This window comes from Chlamydotis macqueenii, chromosome 2, assembly GCF_036417535.1.
Source record: "Chlamydotis macqueenii isolate bChlMac1 chromosome 2, bChlMac1.mat, whole genome shotgun sequence".
In the NCBI taxonomy this organism is placed as follows: domain Eukaryota; kingdom Metazoa; phylum Chordata; class Aves; order Otidiformes; family Otididae; genus Chlamydotis; species Chlamydotis macqueenii.
The window spans coordinates 151827101-151848023 of record NC_141557.1 but is presented as its reverse complement, the minus strand read 5'-3'; the positions used below and the strand labels follow the sequence as shown (position 1 = coordinate 151848023).

The 20923-nt window shown below is 43.3% G+C and overlaps 1 protein-coding gene across 2 annotated transcripts in view; it reads right to left on the bottom strand.

Moving 5' to 3' along the window:
• FER1L6 (fer-1 like family member 6) overlaps positions 1-4951 on the bottom strand; it is a 76583-nt gene extending 71632 nt beyond the window's left edge. Inside the window, exons 1-2 of one of the 2 annotated variants that reach the window (XM_086741239.1) lie at positions 4931-4951; positions 743-821 (exon numbers count right to left, since the gene is read on the bottom strand). In XM_086741239.1, the coding sequence (XP_086597365.1) occupies positions 743-806 (64 nt within the window). In that variant the 5' untranslated portion in view covers positions 807-821; positions 4931-4951. Of the gene's footprint in view, positions 1-742; positions 822-4930 lie in introns of those variants that run through there. The other variant, XM_086741238.1, reaches the window with a different exon arrangement.
• Between the last annotated feature and the right edge of the window lie 15972 nt (positions 4952-20923).

Genomic DNA, 20923 nt, shown 5'->3' with positions numbered 1-20923 from the left:
GACAGCTGCACTAAATACACAGTAGTGCATGTTTTAAAAATTCCATGAAATCTGAGGTATGAGACTGCAAAATAAAACTACAGAAGGTGAAGACTTTGCTGTGGATGAACTACAGGTTTTGGTGAATGGGAGGACTGTGGTGATAGGAGAAAAATGAGAGTGGTAGGATGTGGAGGAGAACGTGTCCTTAGCTTGGAAATCAATGGTGTCTTAGGGGAAAGAAATAGGAGACTATACATGTCTTGTGGATGTACCCACATCTGTTAAAAATAAAAATAAAATAAAGTAACTGTCATATGTTTAACAGGATAATTGTTAACCAGTAAAGCTCCCAGCTTTATCGGGCCAGTTCATCCAGCCATCAGAGCCTACTCAGGTTGTGTTCTTATATTTTTCTAGCAGCAGCAGATCTTCTTGAGGAATAACATGCCTGCAATGAATTATTTGTCTCTACAGTAGAGAAAAAACTTTCAAAACGGTGTCGTCTCTCTATGGCAAGAGTCAGGCTGAAATTTTTGTTTACTCTACAAGATACATCAGTATGAACTCACAGAATCTGAAGGTGGACTTAATGAAACAGTCAGTACAAAAATAATAAGCTCACTGTTTACTTGGGAGTGATAAGGAGTTTACTGCCGGTTTTATTAATACTAAACAATTCAAATGAGTTCACATGAAATTAGATTTAATATAATCCTCCACCTGCTCTTCCCAGTTGCAATATTGATTTATGAGGCCTTACCCAGTGCATCTTTGTTTGCAATAGTCAACCCTTTCTCGCCTTTTTTCTTCTTCTTCAGCTTCATGCCAGCAAACAGCCCCTTTCTGAAAAAATAAAGAAAATCCATCAGTGCAATATGTCCAAGCCCTTTTCTGTGCTGGACTCTAATTTAACTCAAGGAGCTGTTAAGAGGGAGTTTTGATTTCCAAGTGAGATAATTATGTTCTGATTTTGCTTTTAATGAAAGCAAATAAGAGAAAGCTCTGGTTTTACGCTTCATCTAAGTTTGTTTATTTAAAAAATTTGGCCATGTACAGGCAAGCATACTGAGAGAAGAGCCAAAACTTATTTTTGAACCAAGACATCAAGAGGCAAAGAAAGGAAATCCAAGAAAATTTTCTGATCTACTGACTTCCTATACATGTAATTCTTATACCTGAGATAAGATACCACAAATTACAGGTTCCAGATCAAAAGCAGTTTTCTAGTGAACTAAGATAAACATGTAAGCATTTCTGTACTGTATCAGTGCAACACAACAGCTTTTGCCATTTGTTTAGTTAGTTCTCACTTCCTTCCAGCAGCAAAGCCATGAACAGGACTAGACAAGGATTTATCCTCAAGCTGTATTACAGAGATGCTTCAGCCCAGCATTCACCCAAGCTACCACTGCAGGGGACTTTTCTGCCTCCCACTTCTCCCTATACTGGACTAGAGAATTGATACAGCTTAGAGCTTATCAACCCAGTTAAATCTTGGTGAGGCTTTTTTTCAGATCATGCCTGGCTAAAGTGGCTCTATAGCCTCATTAGGGCTTCGTTATTCCTTGTGTTCAACTCAGTTTTAGCCACAACTCCTTGTCAGGACCCTACAATAGTCATGTAGGAGCAAGGTGCATTTGTGGGGTGAGACGCAGGCAGGGAAGCATGACCCCGTTCTGGTTGCCATTACAGATAAAACATGTCAAGACATTTAGCAAGGCCCCACCATGCAGTCCTGCTTCCTGGGAAACTGATGACAGAAGTCCCCATGGCCCTGAGGCAGCAGCCAGTACAGCTGCAGAGCTAAGACAAAGCACCTCTCCCAGCGAAAACACAGGCCCAGCTTGGCTGTTCAGAGGTCTGTGTTGATTGTCCTTTTCCTATTTTACTCTTCCATTGGTTCTTCAGCTCTTCAGTGAGTAGAGAGACTAGAGGGAAGGAGCAGTTTTGTTTTGTAGAGTTGGTTTTAAAGAGGGGGGCGAAAGGAGATATATCTACAAATGTCATACAGTATTTTCCCCTCAACAAAGGGTCTCCTTTTTTCTCCCACAGACACCAGTCTCTCTTTCTTGGTCACCAGTCAACCTCATCCCACCAAACTCTTCATCTGCCCTATGTTGGGCAGATTGATCCTCCAGGAGGATCAATCCTGGAACAGGACACTGATGCTGTTCTGGTATTTTGCAAGTACAGAACAGTATATGACTACAAGGCTAATAACTTCAACAGTCTCAAATTCACAGCTGACCTACTGCTCCAACTTCACACCCTAGAGCTGAGGCAGGAGCTGATACTGCAGAGAAAGAAAGCCGTGGGAAGGAGATGAGACTTCTGCCCCTTGCCCCTAAGCAGGGCTCAGCACAGCATCCATTCTCAGCAACATGGAAAAGAAACACCATTTTCTGTGATAAAGTTGTGACCAGAGAGCCCCTTTCAAGCCAAGATTTCGGAGAAGCAGAGGGAAGCAGGTATCTGTCCTGCAATTGCCCTGTGCTTTGGGAAACAACTGGTTGGTTTTGTTTATCTTCATGGTTTTCTCATGTTTTCTTCCTTTTACAAAGTGTGTGCTTTTAAGTTGCATGGCTGCAAATTATTAACTTAGCTTTATTTGATGGTGAAAACGTAAATCTCATTGTTGCAGCTCTTACCTGCTTGCTGAAATCAACAGAGTTCCAATTTCATATTATATAGTACTGAAATAAATGGTTTTGTTTGCAGAATTTAGTCCTTTTCCATTTGAAACGTCAAGAAAAACATTTCAGCATATCTGAAACACTTCATTTTGAAATGTTGAAATTATATGCTTTTGTATCTTGAAAATATACATCTTTACACCTCATTTTGAGAGTTGAAACATTCACTAAATCCCACACAGATTTGTAAGCAGCAGTGGATTTCAACCCACCTGGAATTTCACTATTATTATTATATTGTTCTGTACTATTTTCCCAATTACTGGTCACATTGATTCAAGAGGAGCTCTCTGCAGGCATGATTTCATACTGCAGTGTTCCCGCAGAAACAAATATGCCATGTATTTCAGAGGGAGAAACAATGTATGCTGCTCGAGAATTTTGTGCTAGTAACTCTACTGACAAACTAACCAGGTGGTGAAAGTGGAAGCACAAAGGATTTAGCACAGGGGCAACATTTTTCAGGTTTTCTGCTGGCCATAAGCACACAGTGAAAAACAATCGGCACCTTCTTTCCCCTGTCATCAGAGGACTTGTTTGCAGTAGCAATAGCAATCAATGCTCAAACATCTGAAATCACCTGCAAACTCGAGGTGGGTTCAGCTATGGAGGAAAAGTTACTGCAATCTAGGAAAGGGAGCTGATAATGTTTAAAAGCTGTACTCAGAGCAAGGAAATTAACTTTACTGGCCAGGCCCAAATGGAACGTCAGCAATGCTGGGCACGATCCCAGAAACTGCACAATTCCACGTGCCAAAGAACACCAAAACCTGACCAGTACGAGTAGAAATGTAGTACCAAATCAAGAAATGGCTCAAGCAAAGCAGGAGTCAGGAGGCAACTGGAGGAAATGGCCAGTAATAAAGCCTGATGTAGAAACTGGGACGTCTTCCATGATTTTTATGTTTACGTAACACCAAAATTGCTTAAAGACAGAACTGCAGAACGTGCCATGTAGTGACAGAAAGAGCCAAGCTTAAGATAATTCCACAGATGCCAACAGCAAAACCTGTCTTTGAAGTAAACCAGATTTCAATCTTAGCTTTTTAGTCTGCCAGAGGTTCAGGCAGAGAGGGACATCAGGGTGCATCTGAGCTCTCTTGCACTCTTGGCCCCACTGGTTACATCAAAAAAAGGCAGCTGTGGCCACACAGAGAAGTTTCCATCAACAGCAGCAGAGAGGCAGAAAGCACAAGCAACTTGAAGGCTCAGCTACGGGAAAGGAGAAGAGCACAGGGTTGCTTGCCAAGATGGTAGGGCAGCATTCGTTACATATGGGATTTGCCAGAGACAATCTTCTCTGTGAAGATCTAAGCTAAGTAAATGAAGTTTTCAGGAAACTGAAGGTATCAGTTCCTCACAACAGAGGAACTGCTTATCATCTAGTGACAGTCTATGTGCTTCAAATACCATGCACATGGGTAATATCTATAATGATTAATAAAATCATTTAGTCTTCTTAAAAACGTTCTGTGGGTACTCTTTTTGTAACAAAAGGACTGTTCTCTTGCAAAGAAAAAATCAAAGTAAGCTTTCTTCAAAGTTCCACAAAGAATGCTTCTTTTCACGGCAGCTTCAAGACATAAATTCAATCAGCTGCTGAAAATTACTCCTTTCCCTTTGCAAAAATGCTCACAGGTAAATGTTGCCAAGAAGCGAATGTTTCAGGCTTCCATACAGTTTCACCAGATTTTACTATGTCCCCAAAGTTATCCCCATTGTTATCCCCATTTGTTATCCCCAAGCCAAGCATAAAACTGTGTGTGCCACCTCTAGATAGATCCCAAAGGTGTTGTGAGGAAATGTCTCCCATATTCTCCACAGGACCTGTGGAGGCAAGGCATAAACATGGCACTGCAATAATCTGGGAAATCATGAGACACTTAGGGTACAGAAAAAGTCTTTCATCTTTCTTTGATCCGTGGTGAGGTTGGAAGTTGTTAGTACTGTGGTAGTACTGACAAACTTCAGTGAAGATTTAGCCTCCATATGCTATGTGATACACAAATGCACATAAGGATTTTGTTCCTTCCGGACCAACAAGCTAATTTAAGATGTAATAAAATGAATTCATATCCAAAGAGAAGGTGGAGGAAAGAGCTCCTACATACTACCAACAGGTTTCTTGTTGTAAGGGCCTTGATTAGAAGCAATTAAAAATCAGTCATCTCAGCTAATCAAGAACGTTGCTTAGTTCAAAGAGGACTGAGTCTCACAGCTCCTTCCACATGGAGGTTCTAAAAAAAAATTTTTACTCTTCTGTATGCATACGGTGACAATGTTGCTCCTAGTTTCATTGAGTTTTCCCCAATATAAACACTAAATAAGAATGGGACACCAACCATACCACAACATTTGACTATACCCAGACTGTGTCAGATTTGCACCAGAAATCTGTAAATACAAGGGTTCATTTCCCATTATCAGTGCTGCAGGTCCACTGGGTCTCTGAATTAATTTTCATGCTATTTGAAAAAGACTCACAAACTTTATTCTACTCTCTTCAAGATTCATCCATGGCAGCTTCCAGCTTTCCAGCTTGTTAGCTTTCAAAAAAAATCCTTTCATGCCCTTTCTTTTTCATTTAAGCTGTCCTGTCATCACAGAGGCTTCATGATCACTTCTTGCACTGCATAATGCTCTCTCAGATATCTGATAATTGCAATCTGCGGTCTAATTTAAAGGAAAGTTGGTAAAAAAAAAAAGTACTTCGGAGTTGTCAGAGAACAAGTGACCTTGCTAAATGTTAAATGTTGGAGTTTTTCCATTGTTTAAACTTAGTTTTTTATTCCAGCAAAATCCTTCCAAAAGTTCATGTGTTCAGTGAATTGGCATATGAGGAGAATATATATATATATATATATATACATATGAAGAGAATAGCTTCTTGCTGCAGGAATGGTCACACACCATCCAGAGACAAATGGACACTTCTAGGGTGCAGGTTACCTGACTCACTCTAGACATTTACTGTAGAATGGCAGAAATCACTCACTTCTCCATTGGTTAGAAAGTCCTAAGAACAATCTGAGCCACCTAAATGCAGGGATGTGTAGCTCAAGGAGGGACCTTCTGCCTACTTCCACAAGGCCCCCTCTCTTTGCAGCTTTCTACCTCCTGTTCAAACAAAACCCAGTCTTGGTCTTAACCTGCATTAGACCAGGCTGTTTGTCAAGGTCTACTTCCATAGCCATGGGCCTTGGGATCCTTTATCTCGTGCTGATGCGTGAACCGCTCCTGGCGGAAACAGAGAAACAAAACCAGGGAGGTGGGAGTTTAGGATTCTTGGAAACAAGGAGGGCAGACACAGAAACAAACCCTGTTTTATCTGGTACATCTCCTGAGATCATCCCGAAGTCCTCATGGGGACAGGATGAACGAGTTGCCAGTGTGCTCCTGGCAGCAGAAAACCCTTATTGGAGCAGTTGCCCTACTTTTCCCCTCAAGTCTCTTCCTCTCTGGAGGCAGCAGTCTCAGCAAAATTTTGGCATCATCAAAATGATTTAGTTCAGGGGTGATAAAGATTTGTGCCATGCAGATCTGAGCCAGCTCCAGTGCCTAAGGATTGTAAACCTATGGGTACAGTGACTGCCTTTACCAAGAAAGTGTTAGAAAGTGAAGAAAGAGGAAAAACAGCCTTCAGCCTTCTCGCACATGAATGTAAAATCTGTCAGGTGGGTCTGTATCTTTGCCTTTTGTTATGTGTATTTTGTAAGGTGGTTTGTATTTTTTGCAGCTCATTGAAATTCTTCCTATTTCAACAAAAGTTAATTTTCCAAAGAGTTTTGCAATAGATCAACTACTGTTGCACCAGGTGAATAATTATCTCCACACAATTAGTTCTAATTTTCATAAAATAAACACAAGGGAAAAAAAAAGCCTAATTCTCTAGGTGATAAAAAAAAATGTTTTCTCTTTCCTTTTTAAATGCAAAAATATAAGAAAGACTCTTGGTTCATTTTGTGACTTCCACAACACTTGCTAGTCAAGGAAATTGGAATGAAAAATAAATTACCTCAGAATTTAAACCACTCATCTCAAAGAATAAAACATAATTACAATACAAAGATGGAGCTTCAAAATAAAAAGCCTAATCAATTTAAAACTAATGGTTAGTTTGGTTAATGCAGAAAAATTTTTATTAAGATAGTGTGTCATCTGTGATAATAAATGAAGTCTACTGCATTATATTTAATTGTCAAAGAGGGCTGAATAAAATGGCTTCCATGTATTTGGACATATAGAAAACAAAAAACATCTTAATGAATGGTTAATGATGTACTCATTTCATGCCTTCTTCTCAGGATTACAGAAGTTAAGAGAAGATTTTGCCTGTTTATTAATTTGTTATCTCTCTTGCCACTGCAGAGCTGCTTCTTACAGTATATTGTCAGATATTTCATCCTGATTCAGTAATGAGACACCCTTTGTCCTAAAATCCATTATTTCCACTGCGGTTCTTTCACAGCCTGGAGTTCTCATTTTTCCTGATTTCCCACTGGTGCTGCTGTTCTGACAGGTCCAAAGATTTGCAATGGAGAAGCTTCAGCTTCTCAGGAAGGTGAACACACAGTCCCATACGACAAGCTGCTATTTATGAGCCAGCCGTGGCACACACACAGGTATCGGCTCTGAAGCTTGGGGTTTCTCACATCGGTGTGACACCTTCCATGTCTTGTCTCAATGGTTAATGTCTCATCAGCAATAGGAAAACAAATTTGCAAGGTGACAATATAGTGTCAACATTCATTACACGCTCAGCCTGTGTGTTCAATAATAGACTCTAAATTAGTTATTACAACTCCAGAAAGAAACTCTGCTGTCTTTGTGGATAATTCTCTATAAAACTTCAGTTTACTGCTCAGCAGCAGTCAAAAACTGAAATCAACCATTAGGAAGTGTAAGAAATGAGATAAAATTATGACAGGGAACAACATATGCCACTAAATTACCGCATTTTGGCTACTACTTGCTGCTCCAATTGGCTCTTCTTGAAAAGAGCACAAAACTCAGCAATGTGCAAAAAACACTGGTAAGTGTGATCAGAGGAGGATAATGGCTCCTGGCAGAGTCCATTCAGCCTGGAAAAGAGATGATAGACTGTGCTTTTAAGGTGGTGCACTGAGGTAAAAATAATCAAGCATGCCTGAGAAGTGCTGAGCACAGAACTGCCAATCAAACTCAAGGAGATGGTCCTGGAGTCACCACTGGTGGTCTCTGAAGTCAGCAGCTCAGTGCAGCTTCAGTCAAAAAAGTCAAGACGGTGCTAGGTATCACTAGAACGGATACTGGGAAGAAGCCAGAGGGTGTCATTTTGCCTCTAAAGCATTGGTGAACCCACATAGAGACAGGATCACAAAGTAATTCAAGTTGACATCTCAAATACTCTGTGCAGTTCTGGTCTCCACAGCTCAAGAAAGATAATGGGGTTAGAGGAGGCACAGAAAAGGGTGGGAGAAGCCACCTGATGAGATACTGAAACAGCTTAGACTCTTCATTTGGAGAAGAGATGACTAAGTGGGAACAGGATCAAAGTTTATAAATTTAAGCTTGTGAATAAGGTGAAAGCAGAGCTGCTTGTTACACAGCAAAACCCACAACACTAGAATGAGGGTGCACTTGATGAAACAGGTCTAAAAATACTAAAATACTGAAAGAACCAGACAGGGATGTATCCATTAAGATTCATGATAAAAATGTTCTGGATGCTAGGGGGAATGGAGCACAGAAAGTAGCCAGGCTCATATGGTCTCCCTGAATATCACATCCTTTTGTCACTTCTGGAGACAGAGCACTGTGCCAGATGGACACTGGATCTGATGTCATAGGGTATTTCTCATGTTCTGGTGGTTCTCTGGTCATAAATACCAGATCTGTGCATGGCTGAGTCACCTGGCAGTCATGCTGGATTTGAATCAGGTATGGGATCATTATCACATTTCTGTCAGAATGGAAAAAACACAAGCTTTTGCCAGAATTATACCTAACTCAGCATAAAGCCTGATAGTGAAAAACCTAGTCCCTTCTTGGAACACACTTGAACAGGAAGACGAGTTTATCCCCAGTAAGCATGGCCTCATACGACTACCACGTTCTTGAGAGGTACCTGGATTTACTGTATCGTCTAACTGCAGCTGAAATGGTGTTGGAAATGAGCTATAAAATAAGAAGTGACATGGAGAGATACATTGAGAAGTTTCTCAGTTTCAGTCCCTAGACCCCAAAACAGGAGCACTCAATGACAATATTAAGCAATAAGTTTAAAACAAATGAGCAGAAGTGTTCTTCAATGAGACATGTAAATCATAAGACGGGTTGCAAAGAAGGTTGTCGAGACCAAAGAATTCAAAGATACTTCAGGTAAATTCATTGAGTTTGTGGCCACAGGGTCTGATATCCATCCAGCTCATAACATCCTAACTGCATGAAACTGCTAAGGACAGGATCACTTGCTCACACCTGTTTCCCAGACTCTTTTCCCAAGTATCCACCCTTGGTCCCTCTTGGGAGGCAGAAACTGAGGTGAAGGAGACCTTATCGTTTGACTCTGTTGCTTCCATGTTTTCAGCATTCTAATTAAAAAAAAAATATTATTTCCCTAGATGCTGTTATGTGCAGAATGAGTAAAAGATGATCTGGAAGCAGATATACCAGATATATTCAAACACACCCTGAATAACTATAATTTTAAGTTTTGAATTGTGCACAGTTCTGCCACAAAAGATCTTAAACTCCAAAGCTCTCAGAAGGCTTCAGAGATGGCAGTGCCACAGCACAGGATCTCTGAAAACACTGGCCATTTACCCAAGCACATACAGCCTTGCCTCTTTCAAATCCTGTCCCTTTTGCAGAAAAGCAATGACTTTTTATTGACACATTTGACATACTTATACACCATGAGTCATGACAGCAAAGAAGCCACATCCTGAACAGGTGCAAATTAGTGGTCATATTCAATGACTTTTCTTATGTCAATGCACAAGAAGTGGGTAACAGATCCACTAAATACTAACATATGGGTACAAAATCAAGAATGCAGTTATTACACACAGGGGGTTCTTTTCTCCTGTTCCTGCACCTCTTAGAGTCCTTTCCTCCCTCCACAGGGAGCCTGAGCCATCACCTGCTCATCTCAGAAAGTCTTCCCTGGACTTTGCACAGGTAGAAATGATTAAATAAAACACAAGACAGTATGGAATACATAAATACCAGCTACAATAATCATGTCTGTCAGGAGCAGTTAAACAAGCATTAAAGGACTTTTTATTTTCTTTTCCTTCAAGAAGAAGTCTTTGAATATAATTAGTTGAATTTAACTCAAACCTTGGAAGCATTCCCTGAGGGTATTAAACATACCTGTGTGCCTGAGGTGCCACTGCTGAGGGCTCCATCCCGCTGCTTTTCTTCGAGTCGTTACCTTTTCTATTTCAACCAGGCTCTCCAAGCTCATATTTGCATTTAAGACTGCATTTAAGTTTGCTACTTGCTGGTAGCAAATATGATGCCTGGTTAGTCAAGTTGGTAAACACTGAACACGAACAGAGCCTAATCCCTGTGCAAACATTAACTCCTCTTGCTCTGCAGAGACCTTTGGGAGCAAGCCAGCGAGCCACACGCTGCCCTCAAACAACAGCTCCCAGCTAAAATGACACCAAGATTTTCACACCCACCAAGACACCTTGAAAAGGTTTAGATTTCAAACAGACTGACCAACCACTGCCTGGAAAATTAAGCCTATTTTAAGTATTCATATATTTATGTCCAGTTATTATTTAATAATAACATCATTACTTTTTCTCTATTTTGTGACATTTTTCACCCATAACTTGCCTGACTTCTCTTTATTGCAGCCCAACATGCAGGACTCTGGATTGTGGTTCCCCTTCTACTCCTCCCATCTCCCCAGTTAAAAGGCTTAATATGTGTTATTTTTAGTTAGTAGACTTTCACATTATTCACAGCTCTTGCCTCCAGTCTTGTATGTACAGCTACTTCCTCAACATTTCCTCTTGGACATACTCCAATCCTTGCTCAGAACAGATTACAGAGACACGAGACCTCTTCTGTTCTGCACTTCCCAAAAGGCCATTTTCACACTGTTCTTAACCTTATCTGATGGGAACTGACCTACAGAGAGGATAGTCTGTTACCGTGAGGCTGAACGTCTCTTTAATGACACCTCTGGAATGATGTATTTGAATCCCAGCAGAGTGGGGGGATTCATTCATCCCAAGACACAAAATTAGGTACCCTGCTGTGATGAAATACCCATAGCATGTGAGGCATCAGTAGTTTTACTGGAGTGAGAAGCGCAGACAATAAATGAAATGGCATTAGGCAGCTTAACCCAAGTGATCAGTCAGATTAAAAATTCTGCGTTCTTTCATTTCTTTTGAGTGACTTCTGGGAAATGGCTATCCCTGCAAATCAGGGTTATTTACCCTGCCTCAGTTCAACAAACTACAAGCTTCCAGCCTGGCTGTCCAGAGGCTGCCCTGTTGTTCTGGTTTTATTTAGTGAGGGCGGGCTACGGTGGTAGCTTCTGTAAGAAACGCTAGAAGTTGTCCCCCTTTGTCCAGTGGACTTGGCCAGGCCTAGGGCGGACCCACTGCTGGCCAAGGCCGAGCCAATTGGTAGCAGAATGTTTCCTGATAACGCCTCTGCGATAACATATTTAAGAAGGGGAAAAACAGGAAAAAAAAAAAGAAGTGAAGATGTGAAGAAGCTGAAGCATGGGCAGAGAGGGGGAGGCACGAGCCTTGTGGGCCTTGCAGGCCTCACCCTCTGGCCTCCTGCTGGGCGACTGACTGGGCCCAACTCGGCCCGGCCTGGCTGCAAGAAGTGGAGAGGAGATGAGATGTGAAGAGAACCTGAGAGGTGTCTGCCTGAGCCGGTTGTTAGGAATTTATTGTGAGAGGAATGGCTGCAGATCATAGAATCATAGAATGGTTAGGGTTGGAAGGGACCTTCAAAGGTCATCTAGTCCAACCCCCCTGCAAGGAGCAGGGACATCCCCGACTAGATCAGGTTGCTCAGAGCCTCATCCAACCTGGCCTTGAACGTTTCCAGGGATGGGGCTTCCACCACCTCTCTGGGAAACGTGTTCCAGTGTTCTACAACCCTCATTGTAAAAAATTTTTTCCTAATATCTAATCTAAATCTAACCCCCTCTATTTTAAAACCATTACCCCTTGTCCTATCACAGCAGGCCCTACTGAACAGCCTCTCCCCATCTTTCTGGTAGGCCCCCTTGAGGTACTGGAAGACCGCTATCAGGTCTCCCCGGAGCCTCCTCTTCTCCAGGCTGAACAGCCCCAACTCTCTCAGCCTGTCCTCATAGGAGAGGTGCTCCAGCCCTTTTATCTTTTATCTTTGTGGCCCTTCTCCAGACCTTCTCCAGCTGGTCCATGTCCTTCTTGTGTTGGGGGCTCCAGAACTGGACGCAGTACTCCAGGTGGGGTCTCACCAGGGCAGAGTAGAGGGTGAGAATCACCTCCCTCGACCTGCTGGCCACGCTCCTCTTGATGCAGCCCAGGATGCGGTTGGCCTTCTGGGCCGCAACGGCGCATTGCCTGCTCATGTTGAGCTTCTCGTCCACCAGCTCTCCCAAGTCCTTCTCCTCAGGGCTGCTCTCAATCCATTCCCCGCCCAGCCTGTATTTGTGCCTGGGATTGCCACGACCCACGTGCAGGACCTTGCACTTGGCCTGGTTGAACTTCATGAGGTTGGCACGGGCCCACCTCTCCAGCCTGTCAAGGTCCCTCTGGATGGCATCCCTCCCTTCCAGCGTGTCGACGGCACCACACAACTTGGTGTCGTCAGTGAACTTGCTGAGGGTGCACTCTATCCCACTGTCCATGTCGCCGACAAAGATGTTGAACAGGGCCAGGCCCAACACGGACCCTTAGGGATGCGGCTCGTGACCAGTCTCCACATGGACATTGAGCTGTTAACCACCACTCTCTGAGTGCGGCCATCCAGCCAACTCCTTATCCACCGAGTGGTCCATCCATCAAACCCATGTCTCTTTAGTTTAGAGAGAAGGATGTCATGCGGGAAAGGTCAGTGATGCCAAGGTCAGTGAAGAAGGAGGGGGAGGAGTAATGTGGCTCCTGGCCAGAATTCCCCTGCAGCCCATGGTGGAGCGGGCTGTCCACCTGCAGCCCATGGAGGTCCACGGAGGACCCCATGCCGGGGCAGGTGGATGTCTGAAGGAGGCTGTGGCCCATGGAGGGCCCGCACTGGGGCAGCCATTCTGGAGGGACTGCACCCTGTGGAAGAGATGACCCACGCCAGAGCAGTTTCACGAAGGACTGTAGCCTGTGGGAGGGACCCCACGCTGGAGCAGTTCGTGATGAGTTCTTTCCCCGAGGAGGAAGCAGCAGCATAAAACAATGTGTGATGGACTGATCATAACCCCCATTCCCTCTTCCCCCCTGTGCCACTCGGGGTGGGGAGGTAGTAGAGATGCTGTTAAGCCCAGGAAGAGGAAGGGGAGGGGGGGGAGGTTATCTTGTTCTCTGTCTCATTATCCTGCTGGTTTTAATAATAAATGAATAGTTTTCCCCAAGTCGAGTCTGTTTTGCCTGTAACAGTAACTTTAAGGATTTCTCCCTGTCCTTATCTCAAACCTCGAGCCTTTTTCTTATATTATCTCTCCCTATTCTCTCGGAGGGTGGGGGGCGGGGGGAGAGAGAGACTGCATAGTCTGGTCCAGATCAGGGCTAAACTATGACACCTGTCCTTCGTCAGCCCCAATCATACTCTTGTTTCACTTGAGCAGCTGGGCAAAGCTCTGCTAGGAGGAAAAATGGTAATTGAATCAGGTACCTCTATCTTTAGAGGTACAATCCTATATCTTTAAAAAGCATGTGCAAAATCCCCTTTTCTCCAGTGGAGCAGAAAATAAATTGCGTTTTTTTCATTCACCCCTCTGAAGTTTGCAGTTAACCCCAAACTCTTATTCTGGCTTTTTATAGGGCGGCTTTTCTTAAATTTCTTTTTTACTTTCTCTCGTTTTCCTTCTGTTTCTGCCACAAACAAGCTACCATAAAAAATAATAACAGAAATCAGCAGCAGCACATGCCTTAGGTTTGGGTGATGATGTGCCTATGCCCCAGGCGGTTACTATTTGTTTAGCTTTCTAATTCTCTACAGGGCTTAATAACTTTTTCAGTGAAAAGCATGAGCTACACTAAGGAAGGGTATAGCAGCATGTATAATAGTGTAAAATGGCACATCTGGTCCAGGCATACTTGGCTGACAGCAGAACAGCGTGGTCCCCCAAGATATGCCACGCAACACTGCCACTTCAAAACAAAGCCAGATTCTAACACACTCTATTTCTAGATGAAATCCTAAACACCATGATCAGCCAGTGAGCCCTCTCAGCCCTGTGAGGGTTGCTCACAGTCTGGTAACTTAAAAAAAAAAAAAAAAAAGAAAAAAAGAAAAGAAAAAAAAAAGAAAACACCAAACTTTTCATTTCATGACAACCACGTCACTCTTGCAGAGCTGAATTCAGAAATGATTTGTTACCCATACAGAATGGTTTCACTCCCTTGCCCTAAAATTTGCAACTGCATAAGCTGAACAGGCAGCTCTGCAGGAAAAAGGCTGTCGGGGAAAGACGTTCCTGGGCACCCTGAGCACCCACCAGTGGCAGATCGGTTTTGCTCACCAGCAGCTTGGCAGGCAACCAAACTGTCTTTGTAAAGGCTGAGAGCCTGCCTGCCAGTCTGCAAGCCACCTACACCATCCTGGTCCCAAACAGTTTCTTTCCTAAGTGCCCAAAACTTCCCGTAAGACCTGAAACAAGCCAGCAAGAATCCCCTTTCCTCAGCTGGAAACAGTGGCTCTACACTCAATTAGTAATGAGTAGCAAAAGTTGAGGCAGCCTTTGAGCAGCTGCTCTGATCTAATCAGGACTTTTTTCTTTTGTTTCTTCTTTTTCATTTTCTTTTTTTTTTGTTTTGTTTTGTTTTTGAGACAGTAACAAAACCAGGTCTTGATTGAAAGGTCTAAAGAGGAGACACTTTTTTGGGAAGAAGGAGAAAGTACAGAGTATGTGTGTCTTGACTGCTTCATTTTGTACAGGAAATGTTTTCAGACTTACGGACTTTAACAGTCAAGGTTCAGTGTGCAAAGAGGTGTAAATTAGCCCTCAGACCACATGGGATGCTTGCCTTGAGCTGCCTACAGGTTTTTTTTAAGAGGAGGTTTAACGCTGAAGGACATGGATGTAAACATGTACAGCGCTCCTCAGCACATGTGCCTCCAGACTGGCAAGACGTGGCACGGAGGAAAAAGTCCCACTGACTGTTTTATAACTAAGTGTTGTAACAGCAAGGGAATACTGCGAGGGTAGTGTTGCTTGCTCTTATCGCTGGGAAGGACTACGTTCCAGCTGCGACTTCTGCTCACGTTTCCCAATGTTTACATTTCCAGAGCTGCCGTGCAACAAGCAGGGCAGAAGCAGGCTCCATGTATGTGCCTATACATGCACGGAAACCAATCCATGTTTGCAGAGCACCTGGTGCAATGGAGAGTCTTGTCCCAGGTACTACACTTTCCATTTATTACTAATCACTAAAAAAGCCATGGCTGCTATATAGAAGATACGTGCTGAGCTACTGAAATCACTGTATGTGGTGTTTCCTGTTTGTATGACCATTGTACCCATTAACTCCTTTACTTCCACCCTTCACCTGTCTTGGGTAGAGAAACTAAAAGCTCTTCAGGACAGAGACTGTCTGTGCACGTATCCTGGCCCAAACACAGTGGGGTCCTGGCCTCTATCTGCCATCATATCAACGACAGTGAAAAATGTCACCAGAATAATTCTGGCTATCGCTGTGGCACACAGTAAACGTCCTCTGAGAGGTGCAGTGTCCATCCAGGGTTGGGATAACAGCCTTCAGAGGGGTGGTAGCTAAACTGGAGTAGTCTTCTGCGGGCAGTTAACAGCATTTTATTGAAATTGGTGTAGAATAAAGCAGGCTGGTTGTAGCTGTGGTGTGAACAGAGGAAAGTGGCAGCAAGCAGCCCCAAGGGCACCCTGCCTTCACCAACCATCCATCATAGATCACAAAACACTCACATCACAAATCGCTGCCTGGGGAGCTACATTTCCCTGGGCCTTGCCTCTTTTCTCTCCTCACCTAGTAAAACCATCCCCAGTTATATTTGTTGAACTCATTTTTTTCCCACCATGCTCAGAGGCCGGCTGTGCTTTTCATCTCCCATTGCAGTCCAGCAGAAACAGCCCCTGCACCGGCTGTGAGCATCACCCACCGGCCAAAGCTCCGATGCCTTCGTGCCTGCTGTGCAAGGCTGCACAGGGCAGTAACCCCTCTGCCCGAGGAATTGCTCTGTGCCACAGGAAGAGCTGAACAGAAAGTGCTGGGGTTTTCATTTTATGAATCTGAGGCCAAACAGAAAACTCCCTTGTATTTACAAATGGGGTGTTTCTCTGAGCTGCTTGATAAACTGAAGTGGGGGCTGTGCCCAGCACCAAGTCATAGGATACTTAAGAGTGTAAAGGAATAGAAAGCTTACATAAGGGGAGGTTTTCAATAGTCAATACGTTAAAAAAGTGACTCAGTCCCTCTTCTCTCATAACAAAATGGACCAATCCTGGGCTAAGCCAGGTCTCCAGAGGAAGGGATAAAAAGAAAGTCTTAAAGATTTTCCTTAAGTCTTAAGGAAATTTTTTTTTACAATGAGGGTGGTGGAACACTGGAACAGGTTGCCCAGAGAGGTGGTGGATGCCCCGTCCCTGGAAACATTCAAGGCCGGGTTGGATGGAGCTCTTGAGCAACCTGATCGAGTTGGGGATATCCCTACTCCTTGCAGAGGGGTTGGACTAGATGATCTTTGAAGGTCCCTTGCAACCCAAACCATTATATGATTCTAGGATTCTAAATTGTCCTAAATTGGGCATGTTGCTGACAAATGCAAGCAGCTATAAGCAGGAGTTAACTCTTGCTGTGGTATGTCAGAGAACATGAACTATGAATGGTCTGCTGCTGAGGAGTCCTCAAAGCACTGGGACAACCTTATTTGAGAGAAAGTTATACTTGGCTAGAAAAACTGAGAAGCTTAAATAGGTTGTCTCCTCAGCAGGTATAAATTGGTATGTTCTCTCACTGACTGGATGGCCCTAGAAATGGGATCACTCTAATTTTTACGGGAATAATCCATGTGTTAAAAACTATGCAGAGGAATCTATCTAATGATCTAGATGAAAATAAGTAAAGAGGTTTGATAGATGGTGGCTTAGGTAGCTCAGGTGGCTCAGGCAGTGTAAAGTGGCTCTGACCCCCCCTAACACCTTTGGTTCTACTTTTGCAATGTCATAAGAACCAGCTATATCTATAGGAGTAATGAAGCATCAGCGACAGGCTTGGGTCTGTGCTGGGCTGCGAAAGAAAACCTCTTGGCCAGCATGGCAGAGAAAAGCCTCACTGCCAGATCAGCCAGGAAAGGTCTGTAATCAGCCTATAATCAGTGCTGATACCTCACTTAGTGCCCCGTGCATGTGAAAACAAGCCTGAGTCTCGGTCCTGGACAGGAACTGGTCCTGACCAAGCTTTGTTCCCGTGAAGTCAAGCAGACAAGTATCCCTGAGAGAGCCATTTCTCACAGGCAGTGGTTCAACACTTCACAGGCAGTGCTGGGCCTCAGCATTCAAGTCCATGTTTGGCAGCTCAGCTCTGCATCACACTTCTCCCCGAGGGACTCGTTATTTTACAGTACTCCCAGCATACTTAATCTTTGACTTTCCAAAGACTCTTGGCAAAATTTGTCAGTAAATTACTGTGGAGCTAAAAAAGGAGAGGAATAATAAGTCCCATCTGGGTGGACTTAGCGCACATGGTTGTAGGTTGTACATGGTTGTAGGATCAGTCCCAAGTCAAGGTACGAATTAAGCCACAGTGATTTAACTCTTCTCCCTCCCTTCCCCATACATGTGTTCTCAGTCATCGCAGGTTGCCTGGGCCGTAGATATGAAACATCCTTAGGGCTGCCCTATTTGGTACCAAACCCTGTCGATCCCAAAGGCAGAGCTGCGAGCTCTCCCATGCTCTGGTGGAGAAACAAGGCTCTGCCTTCAGCTCAGTACAGCTAACAGGACTCACATTCCAAACCTCCAGCCCACCAATACAACCACCAAACTGCTGGCTGACTCAACACTCTCCAGTGACGACATAAAATATTCTGTGAATGCCAATTAAGCTCTGCCATTTGCAAAGGTGCTTCTGTTTTATCAGCACATTGTTTGCACTGGAACCTAACTGTCGATTGTTCAGCAGGGAAGTATTAATCCCAAATGAATCCTTTCTGGCATAGGAACAAAACCAGACTGTTTGCTGTGCGAAGTGCTCAGCATCTGAGCTCGTCACATATATGGTGAGATTCTCTGCCAAGTAGACATGAATTTTAAACATTGTTCAGGAGGCCAAATAGGTTGGTTTCCATAAACAAAAAAAGGTGTCTGAGCACCAAGCATCTCAGAAGTCACTCCACCTGGCAGAGAGCCTTTTTTTTATTATTCCAGGGTTGTGGCTCACCTTACCAAGACAAATACAGAGGTCCAGTAGCAAGAGACCTTTGGGCACGTGCAAGGACCCTGAGGAGCAGATGTGGAGGATAGGGGATGCAGGTTGCCCTCCCAGATGTTTACCAAAAGCTAGTGCAAATTCTTGAGCATATGTTATAATTCTTTATTTACAGCTGCCTATGTGTGCAATTAAAATAATCATTTTTGCATTGCCCATGTGCTAACGACACTTTTTCACTTCCTAATTCCCTGTGACCCTACATTAACAACATTGGATCTCCTTCCTTTTTAAATCTATCCTTCCATCACAAATCTGTTCTTATTGTGCCTACCTCAGTCCCAGTTCAAATAAGTAACAAGACAGTCATTGACCAATGTAAAAGATGCTCCCAGATGAAGAGGCTAGTAGCAGGTGTTTCTGAAATTTCTTGAAACAGGATGAATATCCCACTTCTCTTAAAGTGCTAAGAATTCCTTTATTTCTGGCTCAGTGGGGCTGTGAAATGCTAGAGCTTAACAGCCGTATATTCTGGAATAACCTCCTGTTCTGCAAAACTTTCAAATCAATCTTCAGTCTGATTTTAGAGGATTATCTTCACAACAGACGTATCTTTTGAAAGCCAGAAGAGCAGATGCTGCCTTCAGTCTTTCTATGGGTATCAAGTTTAAACTGAACATTTTATAAAATAGCTGGTACAATTATTGTGTCCAAGTTCAGACAGCAATCATTGCAGAGTGATTTGATTTTCACTCTGGATAGCCTGTGCCCTGCCAGGCCAAATAAACTCCTTCCTTCTGCATTGCTGAACTAGTCATGACAGAGAGCAAAAAATAGCATCACCTTAAACAATTATTTGCAGAGCATTAGGTTATTGCGCTATTAGTGTCTAAGATAAACATCTTTATGTCTCAATATTTGCTTCTCATCAATGTCCCTGAGAGCATCCTGCCTTCACAGGGTGCAACTCACAGGAGGTTTCTCTTCCGGGGTATGACTCACACTTTGTCAACAATAAGCACATTTGGTTGAACTAAGCACTTTCGGTTATGGCAGTATTTCTCAAGGTGTTTGGAAGCAGCCTAACTCCAGCAATTGCCACAAGCATTGTTAGTATCAGAGATAGAAATGGCTGATCAAAAATAGCTGTCTGCGTAGTCTGGCAAGAATCCTGTCTCCAAATAAAAATTTGGAATGAATCTCCTTGTGAAGGATCAGGTCTGCAAGCATGGTTCTTCCAATTTCATTCACATTTTCCTGGGACTATTTAATAAAGAAGAAAAGCAAACAAACATGAAATAAGATACAGATTATTATATGACGAAAGATTGTTGGAGGAATGACTAATGTACCCCCTTCCGTATAAATATACAGAGAAATAATTAATCTTTATTCATAGAATCACAGAATCATAAACTGGTTTGAGTTGGAAGGGAAAATCTTCTAGCCCAACCCCTCTGCCATGGGCAGGGGCATCTTTCCCTACATTAGGTTGCTCAAAGCCCAATCGAACCTGATTGTGAACACTTCAAATGATAAGGCATCCACAACTTCTCTGGGAAACCTGTTCCAGTGCCTCACCACCCTCATCCTTAAAAAAAAAAAAAAAAAATTCTTCCTTACATCCAATCTCTTTCAGTTTAAAACTGTTGCCCCTTGTCCTGTCACTACAGGCCCTGGTAAAAAGTCTTTCTTCATCTTTCTTATAAGTGCCCTTTATATACTGAAAGGCTGCAATAAGGTCTCCCTGGAGCCTTTTCTTCTCCAGGCTGAACAACCTCAAGTCTCTCAGCTTTTCTTTGTAGGAGAGGTGCTCCAGCCCTCTGATCATACTTGTGATCTTACTCTGGACATACTCCAACAGGTCCATGTCTCTCTTGTGCTGGGGACCCCAATACTAGATGCAGTGGTGGCAGGAGATCCAGGTGGGGTCTCACCAGAGTGGAGTAGAGGGGCAGAATCACCTCCCTCAACCTGCTGGCCACACTTCTTTCAATGTAGCCCACTTCTTTCAACGGTCACCCACTAAGTTCACCATTGCTGGGGTTGAAGAAGGGAGGGTCCCACTGCATATTAGCTTGCAGGATCCCCACCTAGCAGATCGGTGGAGACAGATAGGCTCTCCCAGACAGCATTTAACAGCTTATCTGGTATTATGTCAATTGTTTTCAGGAGGAATACTTCCCTCGGTGACAACAAGCAGCCTGGATCCTATATAATACCTAATATTAATCAGGATAATCCTACCCAACCTCCTATTCCTTTTCTACTGTGATAAGCCCTTTTCAGAAGACTTTTCCTTTTGTTTATTTTAAATGCATTCCTCAGTAACGCAGTAGAAATATCTATCTGATAATAACTAGAAATGTTTTCTTCTGAGGATTTCAGAGAGTTTTGCAAGGGCAAGCATAGACTCATTTTTAAAGATGGCAAAATCAAGGGAAAGGGAAGTTAACAGTCCTACAGAAGCTACGCTGTATGTCATAGTTCATAGTTCCTACCTGCTTGCCCAAAAGGCAAGATTATTTGGGACTTATTTAAAGCATGTGAAAAAGGTGATAAGTGAAAGCTGATTTTGGCTTTACAAAGGATTACTTATTTTTGTCGCAAGAAGTGCATTATAGCAAGTCTCTGTTTTATCTTCTGTAATTCCCTACCACCGACAAATCCCTAGTAGGAACAAACGTT